Below are 14,978 nucleotides of genomic sequence, written 5' to 3' on the forward strand. Positions count from 1 at the left end.
GTGGGGTGTGTGTGTTTTATCCTTCAACCTTCTCAAGTCAGCTAAGAATGTAATTTCCAGGAGTCTTACCTTTAAAGGAAAATATGATGCTGTGTGGGCCTATTTAAAGAAAGGAACGGCTTAAACAAGACTTCTTCCTTCAAGAATGCTAAATGATCTCTCGTCAAGTACTGTGGGTTATTACTACCATAGCCATTTAACAAATAAAAACAAATCAAAATCTAATTTAAGAGAGACTATCAGGAGGGACTAGTCCCTGCAGAAAGACATCATGTTTGGTAAAGTAGAGGGTCAGTGAAAAAGAGGAAGACCTTCAAAGAGATGGATTGACACAGTGGCTGCAACAATGGGCTCAAGCATAGCAATGATCATGGGGATGGCGCAGGACGGGGCAGTGTTTTATTCTGTTGTACATACGAGTCAGAACCGACTAGACAGCACCTGACAACAACAACGTAAGTAACCTGGTTTATAGTAGGACCCAGTAATTAAATAAGACAATAACAATACTTACACAGTACTGCTTCTGTCTTTGGTTTATGTGAGGTGCTTACTTCAAAAGTAAAAACAAACATCTCTCTCAAGAGTCCTTACAGCGTCTCTTCACAACAGGGAAGAGCAGGTCTTGCCAACTCCATTTCAGCAATGGGATAATGAGCACACAGAGCACCGACTAACAGCGAAGGCCAGCAGCCTTTGCAGAATGACTACAGCCTCCACCACCCCCGCAGCTGCTGCTGGACCCTAGCACCCCCATGGCCCCTTGTGTGACTCTAGACTAGGGTGTGAATGGACCACATTTTCTTAGTAATGAAAAACTTCTCAGGGATACCACCTGTACTGTTTTCATAACTTCTTAATATAAAAATGGCAAATATGTATGTGGCAAAACACAGCACATGCATATATGTATGTTGTCCTGTGCCACTGACTCAGACTCATGGCGACCCCACGTGTTACAAAGTGGAACTGCTCCATAGGGTTTTCCTGGCTGTGATCTTTACAGAAGGAGGCCTGGTGGCGCAATGGTTAAGTGCTCAGGTGCTAACCAAAAGGTCAGCGGTTCAAACACACCAGCCACTCCATGAGAGAAAGATGTGGCAGTCTGCTTCATGTAAAGATTGTTGCCTTGGAAATCCTACAGGGCAGTTCTACTCTGTCCTATAGGTTCCCTGTGAGTTGGAATCAACTTGACAGCAACAGGTTTAGTTTTTTTTGTTTGTTTGTTTACTCCTTACAGAAGCAGACTGCCAGGGCTTTCTTCCACGGTGCCACCGGGTGAGTTCAAACAGCCAACCTTTCAGTTACCAGCCAAGTACAAACTGTTTGCGCCACCCAGGGACCTATGTGTATATGTATATGTGTATACATATGTATGTGTATGTGTGTATAAATGGCTTAATCTTTGTATGCATATGCCTCCTACATGATATATAATTGGCATTTATTCCATCATTCTTATAAGGCCAATTAAAGATTTTAGAAAACAGACTGTATCTGACTACTCTGATCTATCCACTTGTATACAGAAGATAGTCAACCACAATGTTCCAAAAGGATAACTACCACCACCAGTTGCCATCAAATCAGTTTCGACTCATAGCAATCCCGTGTGTGTCAGAACAGAACCGAGCTCCATAAGGCTTCCGTTTTTGTTTTTGTTTTGTTTTCTTCATTTCTATGTGGCTATTTTTTTTTTAATTTTCTGTGGTTGTTTTTTGAGAATATACACAGCAGAACATACACTAATTCAACAGTTTCCACATGTACAATTCAGTGACACTGATTACATTCTTCAAGTTGTGCAACCATTTTCACCCTCCTTTTCCAAATTTTTCCTCCCCTTTAACATAAACTCAATGCCCCCTAAGTTTCCTATCTAATCTTTCAAATTGCTGTTGTTGAATTTGATCCCATATAGATAGTTCTCCACAGGGTTTCAATGACTGATTTTTCGGAAGTAGATTGCCAGGTCTTTCTTCTAAGATGCATCTGGGTGGACACAAACGTCCAACCTTTCGGTTAGCAGCCAAGCGTGTTAACCATTTGCACCACCCATGGACTTCAAAAGAATAACTACATAATATTAAAGACATAATCACGAGCTGTTTCACATCTCCATCAATCAAAACATGATAATCATTTGATAGACATTATGAGACAGAGATTTAATCTAAAGTAAATAATAGCACTATTTAGGGTACAGTTCGTAAATAATTTGTGGATCCCTTAATTACTTTCTTTAAAGAAAATCTTTCATTAAGTTATTTACATAGCTATTAACTATTAAGAACCAATAGGAGAAAGTAGGGTCTGAGGGTATGAAGAGATCTTAGCTCACGTGGAAAACCAGAAATGGGATGGCCATCAAGATGAATGCTGGACAACTAAAACACACGTATACCAATTTCTAGTTTTCCACGTCTTGCCATCTGATGGAAGGAGGAAGAGCCCTAAACTGCAGAGCTCACAGCACCACCTAACTAACTGCCTCAAAATCATGTTTACTATGACACGATTTGCTATCTACTTAATGAAATGTTTCTATCAAAGCACGATGTTGCGGCAGACAAATTTATAACCATTGTATATAAAATTAAAATCAAATTAGACCTAAGATAATGGAGAGTGCATCTCACGAAAGCCCTTGCCAGCTCCCACGGTGTAGACAGGATCACATGGAGCCAGTTAAAGTCTCTCCTGATCAGCTTCAGAGAAGACGCGGCTTAAGAGGGTGGCTCCCACATCAGCAACCAAAATTTAAAGGCCAAAATAAGCTTTTCTGTTTACCTCTGTGGATTAACTTAATGACAGTCTAGTATTTTAAGTGACTCTAAGTCTTGGTGGTTCTGCAATTTACACTTTGAAAGTAGCCAGCAGTTTACAATTATACATATACCATTTCTTCGACCAAACATTTATATAAAATTAAAATGATATACAATATAACAGCATTTTGAGGATCACATTTTCAAAAGCATCATCAAGGAAGAGAATAATGCAGAATTTAAAACCTAGCTTTGACAACTTAAATAAATTCTTATCTCAGCTTTCAAATGACCATGACTGAGATGATTTTATTGTTTAGTACAAAACATTTACTTCCAAATATTTAGCATTAAAAATTATCTGTAGTGATAAAATGTACAAATAAATACAATTTAAAATTATAGTAAATATTCAGTACAAAAAAAAAAAAATTCTTGTTTATAAAAACCTCATCCTGTCAGTGAGGAAGTTATTTCTGGTATAGCTTCAGGACACCAAACTGGTTACCTATACACTCAAGAGAAATACATTTACATACTTCTTTCAAGTTTTCATTTAGGTGAAAATTTCTCTCTTTGAAGCAACTAGGGGCATTTGGAAACTGCTGCTCAGAGTCCCGGCAGATAAAAGAGCACACCCACTCTTTTCTCCACCACAGCCCCACTCCAGATGTTGTACCCATACAGAAACACACAGACAGAGGCAGTGATTTCCACAAGATGGTCTGATTAATGCAGGTAGAAAGGAAGAATCAGGGATGTTTACATCACTAACCAAGACAGTGCCTCAGTCAGCTCTGTATTTTATTTGATTCAGTATCCAGCTATGTCAGAAAATATTCTTCGCACTCTGCCCCACCCCCACAACCTACAAACATGCTTCCGAAAACAGCCAGTCTGAAAAAACTGAGGATTCGTTAGAAAATAAGTAATAATCACAAAGAAACTGGCACAGAACTATGCTAATGATAATAATAATACAAGGGAAAAAAGGATAACTATAAACAAAAAGCAGAGAAAAAACAACAGAATACTGCAGCATCGAGCAATGAAAAACTGAAATTCTTCAAGAAATTAAAGGAATTAAAGCAAATACTGCATCTTTGAAATTAAAACTCAAGAAAAGCTAGCGAGGCAGAACTCAGAAAGGCAATGTAAGCAAAAATAAAACTATCAGAGATATAAAGTTATAATAAAAGCTACAAAAAGGCTGAAAACACAGGAAAATGGTAAACAAGCTTAAGAAGATTAAGCAAGAACAAAGACCTAAAAAAAAAAAGTACAGAGAAAATGTAAGACATAGGAGAGTCCACATATATATATAATTGGCATCCCTGAAGACTAGAACAGATCAAATACAACCAAAGCTTCAAAGGCAATTGAAGAAAAGTTCTCCTGAAATAATGGTAATCTTTAATCTATGCACTGAAAGAACACACGTCCGACCAAAAAAACTGATACAAAATAATCAGCCATCAAGACATATGCAGGTTGAGTGGAAATGAGGACAAACAACAATGACAACTACCTACATTCAAATTTCCTGCTACTTCTTAAAACCTACGCAGATCAACAAGGAAAGCAACTAAACACATCTATAACATATGCTTACAGCAAAACTCAGAGACAGAGGAGACTACAAAACCCCATTTACATGTAATTCAGGCAATAAAGACCCAAGAACACAAAAAGCTCTGGACTACAGACTAGAATGGTGGAGGAAGTCCAACAGGAGCTGCACAAAAGAACAGGGAGGGCAGAGGGGTCTGAAAAAAAGCTGTACTACCCTCCAAAAAAAAAGTTGCTATCAAGTCAATTACGACTCATGGTGACTGCACATGCTGCAGGGTAGACTTGCACTCCATAGGGTTTTCAAGGCTGTGACCTTTTGGAAAAACACTGCCAGGCCTTTCTCCAAGGCACCTTTGGGTAGGTTCAAACCACCAACCTTTTAGTTAGCAGTCAAGTGCTTAACTGTTTGTGCCACCCAGGACTCCTAGAGAAGTCCTAGTGGTACAGAAAACCCAGATAACATGAACTAGAATTCACCACCATTCCCCTGAGTGGGAACCTGTGAGAACAGGTTTGAGACATGATGGGTCAGAGCACTGACAACATGAAAGGTTGAAAGGAAGAGCGTGGAAAGTGCACAAAACAAGAAGTGGCTGACATATGAAAGCACTGCTTCTGGGGAACATAGACAAAAACACCTTGGAAAGTAATGGAGTCCTTGGAGGTAGCATCTCACGGTAAAGAAAAAGAGGAAAAAAAGTGATAAAATAGTATAAAGCATGATAGTATTAAAAACAAACAAACAAACAAAAACTCCCACAGGGGGTCAGGGAGTGGTGGAGAGAGGCACCATTTGGTTTTAAAAAATGTCTTTAGTATGGTAATGGCAGAGGAAGCCTGTCATTGACCCAGAAAGCCATCTAAACTCTTCTCCTTTATATTCCATAGGATCTCATGCTAATGGTTGATACTGGAATATCCTAAACATTCAAACATTAATGAGAAAATTAAAACTCTACATGCATATGAAGATACTTGAAAAGAAAGAAAAACAAAACCAAAAATGAGAATAAAAACTTCCAGCAGATGAGACTCCACCAGAAAAATCCACCACAAAGGGGGGGAAAACCGCAACCTTATACTCCAACATGTACTTAAAATAATTAAATAATTTCAAATAAATAATCTCAAGAAAAAGAAAAGAATAGGGCAAACAAACAGAAGACATAAAATAGGAACTGGCAGAACTGAGGAAAAGTTCTGACAGAAAAAGACAAAATCTTCTCAGAAACAAAGCCTAAATTACTAGGTGTCCAAGGCAGAACGCTGTGATAAAATATAGAGAAAGATTAGAAGTGAGAAGAGCCAAAAAAAATTTGACAGAAATAAATACAGAGGTAAAAAGGATCAAAGGAAAAAAAAATAGATACAGAAAATGAGCAATGAAGATCCAACCCATGTAAATTGAGTCCCTGAAGAAGAAAAAGCAATGAAACAACTAATAATTAAAACTAAGTTGTCGTTGTTTGTCGCCATTGAGTCAATCCCGACTCAGGGCAACCCCATGTGTGCAGAATAGAACTGCTCCGTGGAGTTTTCAAGGCTATTACCTTTCAGAAGCAGACTGCCAGGCCTGTCTCCTGAGGTGCCTATGGGTGGGTTTAAACTGCCAACCTTCTGGCTAGTAGTCAAGTGCTTAATTGTTTGCACCACCCAGGGACTTCATTTAGAACTATAATCTCCCTCAAAATATTACAAAATAAAATAAGACTTGAATATGCATTTTTACCAAGAAAAATCATCTTTAACACATACCCTCATAAAATTATTAGACTTTAAACATACAAAAAAAAAAAAAAATTCCATGGGCTTTGAGGCTAAAAGACCAAGTCACTTAAAAAACAAAGAAAACAATGCTACCATCTGACTTCAATGGCAACATTTAACTCAAGAAAAGAGAAGAACAACATCTGCAAGACTCCAGAGGAAAGAACATGTGAGCCAAAGATTTTTATCCAGTCACACTGCCCCTCACATATCAAAACACGAACATGAAAGAACTCAGGGACTACTGCATCCAGGGGCCCTTTCTAAGAAATCAACTAAAGGATGAGCTTTATCCAAACAAGGGATGATTAGAAACACCTTAGCAATACTGAATATATTCAACAGTAGATTAAAGATTTAAAAAAGGATAATAATAAAGTAGAACAGTATGTAATGTCAAATGTTCTGACAAAGTAGAAAATACACACATACAAAGAATGAGGACAGAGAGTGAGAGAGTACAAAGAGTGAGAGAAGGGACTAAGTAAAGTAAGCTAACTGAAACCAAAATGTACTTAAGAATCCAAAGATGAATTAAGGATAATAAAACTGACTAAAATTAGGTGGAGAAGGAGAGAAGAGTAGAAAGATTAATAGAGAACTAACAGTGAGTATAGAAAGTTATTACTATAAGAGTAATATCAGAGCAAAAGTACAAACCTTCCTAAATACTAAGAATTTTTAAGAGGAAAAAAAAAACCTAGACGACGTAGTGAAAGACTGTATATCTATACAATAAAAAGACCATTAAATAAAACGAGAAAACTGAGACCAAATAGATTTGATTGTAGCAACGAATGCAAATGAGCTGAACTGACCTATTAAAAGATTTTTAGACAACTCATAAAACAAAACCTACTTCTGTGTTGTCTTCTATATACCTAAAACAATATGATTAAGAGAGTCAAAATATTAATGGATGGGCAAAGGTATATTAGGAAAATGCAAACAAAAATAAGACCAGGATCATGACAAGGTAGCAATCATGCCAAGACTCAATGAGATAAAGGAGGACATTTTATAATGCCAAAAGACTACAATACATATTGACAAAATAATAGTTATGAATATCTACACACAAAAATCACAGAGCAGAAACTTTCATTAAGCAGAAACTACAGGAGAAGCAAAGAGAAATAGAAACACGCTAAGAGTAAGAGGCTCCCCTCGTTCGGTATGAATAGAGACTCATGGATTAAAACACATACAAGGGATACAGAAGACCTACACAACATGATCAAAGAGGCAGATCTTCTAGATAAGTATATCAAAGTTTGTTTCCTAAAACTAAAGGATTCATCTTCTTTTTAAATACATATGGACCATTCACACACACACAAAAATGGCCATATATTAGGCCACAAACAAAATCTCAATAAATTTTAAAAAGCAGCAATATGAACTTCATTCTTTGAAACAATGCAACAAAACTAGAAATTAACAATAAAATTTTAAAAAAAAAGCCCCTTCTACCTGGGAATTTTAAAACTGACTATTGAATAACTCAAATAGAAAGGGAAATACAAAATGAAGTACAGAATTTCTATACATCAGATCTATGAGGTACAGCTAAAGCAATGGTCAGAGAAAAACAGAGTCTTAAGTATTTAACAATAAGAATAAAAGAATGAACACAAGGTGAATGAAACACCCATTTCAGAAAGAAAAATTACAACAAAGTACATAAAGATGAAAGCAAGAATTAATGAGTTAGGAAACAGAAGCACAGTAGAACTAATAAGTAAATTAAACAGCTGAGGGGAAAAAAAGTAAACAAAATCGACAAATCACTAGTTAGCTATATACGAAAAAAGAGAGAAAGCGCAAATAAAATAATGACAAGGGGAAAATAACTATTAAAGCAAACGAATTAAAAAGATCCTGAGAGAAATTTGCACAAATCAATTCACACACATTTGAAAATCTAGATAAAATGGATAATTGTCTATAAAAATAAAGTTTACCCAAACTGACCTCAGTAGAGATAGAAAGTCTAAACAAACCAATTTCCATAAATGATTTAGAAAAAATTATTCAAAGACTTAATCCACAAATATCAGAGCCAGATGATTTCGTAAGTGAATTCTACCACACCTTTAAAAAACAGGTAAGACATGAATCATATATAATAATAGAAAAAAAAAAAAGTAGAATGAAATCTTAAACCTCATTCAGAAGTTATATTATTGATATTAAAATTAGCATGGTTTTTCAAGCTGTTTTATGTATAGCATAAGAAAAAGCAAATTAGTAATTATGTTAATGTTATTAAAAAAACAAACAAACTCGTTGCCGTTGAGTCCAACTCATAGCGACCCTGTAGGACTGAGTAGAACTGCCCCATAGGGTTTCCAAGGAGTGCCTGGTGGATTCAAACTGCCAACCTTTTCGTTAGCAGCCAAACTTCTAACCACTACGCCACCAGGGTTTCCATTAATGTTATTAAGAATCAAGATTTTCAATGTAAGTGAACAGAGATATAATATAAAACCAAAGAAATTAAGTAAAATCCTATGATTTAGATTGGAATTCAAAATATCAATATAAATTGTTCATTTTTGACAACATATTTCCTAGCTAATTGTATGCTGTGAAACCTTCAGAAATAAGAAGTAGTGAACCGTAAAGAATACATTGACTTAAATGTATTAAATGTATACTGAAGCTCAAAAACCAAAAGATATGTTCACAAAAAAACAGGTTATTGTAAAGATGGTTAACATTTTCAGTAGGAGAAAAAAAATCAAGCCTCTATAATTTGTTATTTATTTCTGTTGTCGCTAGGTGCCATCAAATCGATTCTGATTCAGTGACCCCATAAGACCAGAGTAGAACTGTCCCCATAGGGTTTTGTAGACTTTAAGCTTTATGGGAGCAGACCACCAGGTCTTTCTCTCGCAGAGCTGCTAGGTGGGCTCGAACTGCCAATTTTTCAGTTAATAGCCGAGCATTTAACCATTGCACCACCAGGGCTTCTAAGAAAAAATAATTCCATTAAAACATGTATTCATGAAACTGGTTGATATAATGACTTACATAATGATTTTCCTGGATACAACTTTGCCTGGGGGTAACCAGGGATCATTTTTTCATCTCTGGCTCTAAGATTTTCAAGTTCATGCTTGATAATGAATTGACATTCTGCCATTGTGAGGAAATCATCATTGTTATCTAAAATTAAGCCAAAAATTCCAGTTATTTTCTCTGTAATAAAGTGAAAGTAAAAATTAAGTAATAACACTTAATAATACTTAAATTGCCTGGGATTATAGAAATAATAATGTAAACAATATAAGTAGTAAGCAAAGTATAAAACTGATAAATACAACATAAAGCTCCTTAAATATTTTACGAGAATAAAAAATTCATTTATACCTTCACATAATACAATTCTTCCATTACTTTAATAGTTGTTATAGGTAGTCACCGGATTACAAACTAGTTCCATTCCTAAATCTGTCTTTAAGTAGAATTTGTAGTAGTTGGAACAGTTAGGTACATTCGTATCTAACGTCAGAGAGTCAAAACAGTTGTCTTAGTGTATAGTATATAGTCTACCTTTCTATGCATAAAAAACATTAAAGAAACACTTCCAGATACACTAAAACATCTTTAACATAAAAAATACAGTAATAATAACAATGTTTTGATGTGTGTCGCAAAGTAGTGAGTGTTTATTATTATAAACTACTGTATGTACCTCGAATTTTTCATATAATAGGCTTTACAAAGGGTTGGTTCATAACTACGGGTTTTATGTAAGTTGGATGTTCATAACGTGGGGGCGGACTATACATAACATGGTACAAACATCCAAACAGGAGACACCTGTTTGATCTCATTAAGTACCAATGAACAAAAGGCAATATAGTCTTTAATTTTCACAATATTCCTAAGCAGGGAGGTAACTGCAGAAGTCTGTGTATATGGCAAATTCTCCTCCTTTGAACTCTCAAACCCAGGCTATTCCCTTCTGGAGTCAAACATAACTCTCATAAATGAGGGAGAAGATTAAGTCTGATAAGAAAATACTCTAGCTCTTTGGCAGGTGAATCCTCTCACATGAGGTGAATTTCACCTTGATCATTTATTCAAGGTTTAAAAAATCCAGGGTGAGCCTGAGGAAGTCTAATCACGTCTTGTAACTCTGAAAGCCTTTGAAGGGGCCAGCTGGGTTCTGAAATCAAACTCTCACCCTAATAACACAGCCACCTTGGCGTCTGCAGTAGTTCTTTCCAGAATCTGATCTTTTCCAGAACCCCCTATTTGGGCTGGAACAGAGTCAGTTATCCCACTGTATTCAGTAGGAGCCAGAAAATTCAGGAAATGAGGATTCTAGGACACTGAATGGAATATGTTTCTCCCATTTTAAAATTTATAAGATTTTTCTATATAAAGCTGATGAATATCCACCATTCTATGAATTAGAATAATACTAATAAGTTACATGTGTCCTTTTAATTTACGGTCATCTATTCCAAGGTCTCAAACTCCGGCCCATGGACCAAATGTGTTTAACCACCTGATTTTGTAAATAAAGTTTTATTGGAACACAGTCACCCTTGTTTGTCTACTTATCGCTTAAGGCAGCTTTTGTTCTACAATGGCAATGTTGAGTAGTTGCAACAGAAACCATACAGCCAGCAGTGCCTAAAATATTTAATGCATGGCTCTTTACTGAAAAAGTTTGCTGACTCCTGATCTATTTATCAAAAACTTATTTTCTGATAAACTGATTCAGACAGAAACAAAGAATTGAGGGACTTACCATCAAAACCTTTGAAGTTCTGTCGGCTTCCATATGTGAAGGCCCTCATGGTGTTATCGTTGCACTCTTTTACCAAGCCCAATGCTTCTGCCCCTAGCAGCAATCTAATATTGGAAGCGCCAACAAGATATAAGTTTTGATTTTCTAACGTTTCTTTCTCATATTTATTTAACAAGGGTCTAAACAACAGCTGGGCACCTTTAAAGAAAAGATAAGCACAATCTTAGAAAAACATAAAAGCTTAAAAAAAGAAAAACTTTCTAATGTTACTACTTTAGTAGAAAGAAACAAAATTATGTTAACAACTTAAATCTTCCAAATAAATAAGAGTCAAAGTAAGTTGGGGAATGGCAGTTCATTATAGCTTTATTTTTTAATTTTATGGTGGCAAAATGTATAAACAAAACATTTGCCTTAAGTGTACAATTCTGTGACATAAATTACATTCACTAGCCTGTGCAACCATCACCACTATCTATTTCCAAGTTTTTCTTCACTCCAAACAGATACTCGGTACCCCTTAAGCAATAACTCTCCATTTCCCACATCCCCAAGCCCTTGGGAACTACTAATAAGCTTTCTCTATGCATTTGTCTGTTCTAGGTATTTCATGTAAGTGGCATCATACAATATTTGTCCTTTTGTATCTGACTTATTTCACTTAGAATAATGCTTTCAAGGTTCATCCACGTCACAACATGTATAAGAGCTTCATTTCTCTTTATGGCTGAATAACATTCCATTGTATTATATACCACATTTTGTTTATCCATTCTTCCATTGATGGACACTTCGATTGTTTCCACATTTTGGCTACTGGGAATAATACTGCAATGAACATTGGTGAACATGTGCCTGTCTGAGTCACTGCTTTCAGTTCTTTGGATATACACTTAAGAGTGGAATGGCTGGGTCATCTGGTAGTTCTATGTTTAATGTTTTGAGGAACAAACTGATTTCCACAGCAGCTGCACCATTTACATTCTCACCAGCAACACTCGAGGGTTCTAATTTCTCCACATTCTTGCCAACACTTGCTATTTTCCATTTTTCTGATAATAGCCACCCTTGTGGGGGTGAAGTGGTTTCCCACTGTGGTTTTGACTTGTATTTTCCTAATGACTAATGGCATTGCACATCTTTTCATATGCTTACTGACCATTTGCATATCTTCTTTGGAGAAATGTCTACTCAAGTCCTTCACCCATTTTTTAATTGGGATGGTCATCTTTTTATTGTTGACTTTTATAGTTTTTTTTAATAAATGAAAAACCAGAAAATGTAGTAATAAGTGGCTTTCCAGTTACTCAAATCAGAAGTAGATCTGAGATAATAATCCAACGTTCATTAGCTCCAGGTATAAAATTGTACTGACCGAAAATATGCAACAAAAGGATACAGTTTCTTAATACAAAACAAACAAACTACAATTTAATAAAATTAATTTGAAATAAAATTTCCAGTGGAAAAAAAACACAAATGTAATAAATATTAGACATAACAAACTTGGAAACATTAATATTAAATAATAAAAAGCAATGCAATTTTTCAATGATTTTTTTTCTTGTAAATTTCTACATTCAATTAGGTCTAATGATATTTTTCTTAAACAGGCTTCCAAAAAATTAATCAAAGATGTTATGATTTGATATTGTATGTGTAATTATTATTTAAAAGATTATGGAGAAAAATGATATTTTTTCCTAATTTTTTATATCTACCTACATTCAGCTTTTAAAGGTACATTTATTTCTTTACTATTTACTCTTTAGAAAGAGTGGACAGGAATTATGAATATACTAACTAGACGGTGACAGCATAATGAGCAGAACTTATATTACACTTACCAAGTAGATTAATATATTAAAATTAACATATTATGACACTAATATTTAGGAAATTTATAGTATAGTATAAAAACTAATAAAAAGTAGACAAAAGATATGTTCAATTCACAGAAAATACAAATGGTTCTTAAATGTAAGATCCTTAACCTCACTCAGATTAGGATAATGCAAATTAAAATTACACTAATATACTATTTTTTACTTCTCACACTGCATAGATCAGAAGGTTGATAACAAACTAGGCTGATGACTGTGGCAGCCGTAGAGGTGCCCCACTCCACTCAACTCTCCCTTCAAGAGAATCAGCTGCAAGGAGCAGAGCTGACTGACAGTCTCCTGATGCTGCACCTTTTTACCTGCTGCACACTCCTGCCACACTTCTCCCAACTGCTCCTAGTCGTTGGCTGGGAAGAGAGGGGACATTGGATAAAGGCCACTTCAGCTCAACATGGGTTTCCTTTAATGGCAACGTTTGGGCCTGACCATCACTTTCTCAGAACTATGCTGTGGTCTGAGGCTCTTCCTACTCAACCTCCTTCCTTCCCTCTCTCCTTTCACAGGTGTCAGACCAGCTCCACAGTCTGAAGGCTCTTCCTACCTACTCCTGCTCCCTCCCCCTTTATCTTTCCACCTATGTTTCCCTCAATAAATCTCTTATGCATCAAATCCCATCCCGGAAAACCCAATCTTGCTTGGAAAACCCAAACTGATGCAGTGAGAATGTGGGAATGGTACTCTCAGATATTGCTATAGGAGTATAAATTGGTATAACCTTTATGAAAAACCATTTGTCAAAATCTTGTTTTGAAAAAGAGCAGTGCCCATCTTCTCTCTCCCCACAATTCACCTTCCCCAGTGGAAACCACTTTCAAATTGTTCAGGTGATTGCTCTGTTACTTGCATTCATGTCACTAAATAAGATGCTTAAAGAGCTATTTCTAGATTTCTCAGTTCTAAGTCTTAAAAGATGAGGATTTAGCTCTCTTTTCTCCCCATCCTCACCATTTCTATGTAGCATTCCCATCATTCCATTCTCACAATATAGTTTTCATTGTTGTTGTTAGTTGCTGTCTCCTAAATCATGGCGACCCATGTAAAACAGAATGAAATGTTGTCCAGTCCTGGATCATTCTCAAGATCTTTGATATGTTTGAGTCCATTGTTGTGGCTATTGTGTCAATCCATTTCACTGAAGGTTTCCCTTGTTTTTGCTGACCTTCTACTTTACCAAATATGTCATACTCTGAGTGCCTCCCAACCTCATCTTCCAGCACTATATTGGACAATGTTCTGTTGCTATCCATAAGGTTTTCATAGTAATTTTTGGAAGTAGATCACCAGACATTTCTTCCTAGTCTTAGTTTCATTATTAGTATTTATATTATTAAGACTAGATACATGTTATTTATAGCTGATCCTTACAGCATACTATAATTTTCCTTTCCTGAACTTCCCATGACTGTCTCGTTTTATCACTTGCTTAGTTTATTATGTAGTTATTGATAATTCAACACCCCCCCCCCCAAGTTCCCTGCCAACTGTCTAAATCTCCCTTGGATACACTGACATGAGAGATATCCCATCAATATCATTTTCTTAGAGAAATCTCTCTTCACTCTACCCTCACGTGAACCTTGCTGACAGTCTGCCGGGGTACAAAATTCTAGATTGAAAATCATTGTCCTTCAGAAAATCCTGAAGATATTATGCCACTGCTTCCTAGCTTCAATGTTTTCTGTTAAGAAGTGTGATCTTTAATATCTGACCTGTTTTCTTTTTTCTGGAAGTAGGTAGTATCTTCTGTCCCCAGGGTTCTGAAACTTTCTAATGATATGTCATTTTCATCCACAATGCTGGGCCCCGCATGGGCCCTTTCAGTCTGGAAAAACATGGCATGACTTTTTCTTTGATGATTTCTTCCTCTCATTTTTCTCTGTTATTTTTCCAGAACTCCTTTCACTCAGATACATACCTCCTGGACTAATCCTTTAATTTCCTTATTTTTTTCTCTCATATTTTCCAATTCTATAACTTTTCAGTCACCTTTCTGGGAGATTTTGTCAACATTATCTTCTAACCCTCAAACTGAGTTTTTAAATTTTGCTTTCATGTTTCCGAAATGATTATTTTTATAATATCCTACTCTTAATTCACAGATGTTATTATCTTCTCTTAACTCCAAAAATAGAGATTTTTAATTTTCTTTTGGTGTTCTTTTTCTACATAGTCGGTTGCTCTTACCTGTTTGCTTGCTTG

The 14,978-nt window shown here is 35.8% G+C and overlaps 1 protein-coding gene across 4 annotated transcripts in view; it reads right to left on the reverse strand.

Moving 5' to 3' along the window:
• Nucleotides 1-14,978, reverse strand: part of ANO10 (anoctamin 10) — a 244,419-nt gene that overhangs the window by 206,237 nt on the left and 23,204 nt on the right. For all 4 annotated transcript variants that reach the window (XM_023726101.1, XM_023726096.1, XM_023726110.1 and 1 more), the window contains exons 3-4: nucleotides 10,876-11,073; nucleotides 9,144-9,278 (exon numbers count right to left, since the gene is read on the reverse strand). In XM_023726101.1, the coding sequence (XP_023581869.1) occupies nucleotides 9,144-9,278; nucleotides 10,876-11,073 (333 nt within the window). The remainder of the gene's footprint in view (nucleotides 1-9,143; nucleotides 9,279-10,875; nucleotides 11,074-14,978) is intronic.

The sequence above is a fragment of the Trichechus manatus genome, unplaced genomic scaffold (assembly GCF_000243295.1).
Source record: "Trichechus manatus latirostris isolate Lorelei unplaced genomic scaffold, TriManLat1.0 scaffold00001, whole genome shotgun sequence".
Taxonomy (NCBI): domain Eukaryota; kingdom Metazoa; phylum Chordata; class Mammalia; order Sirenia; family Trichechidae; genus Trichechus; species Trichechus manatus.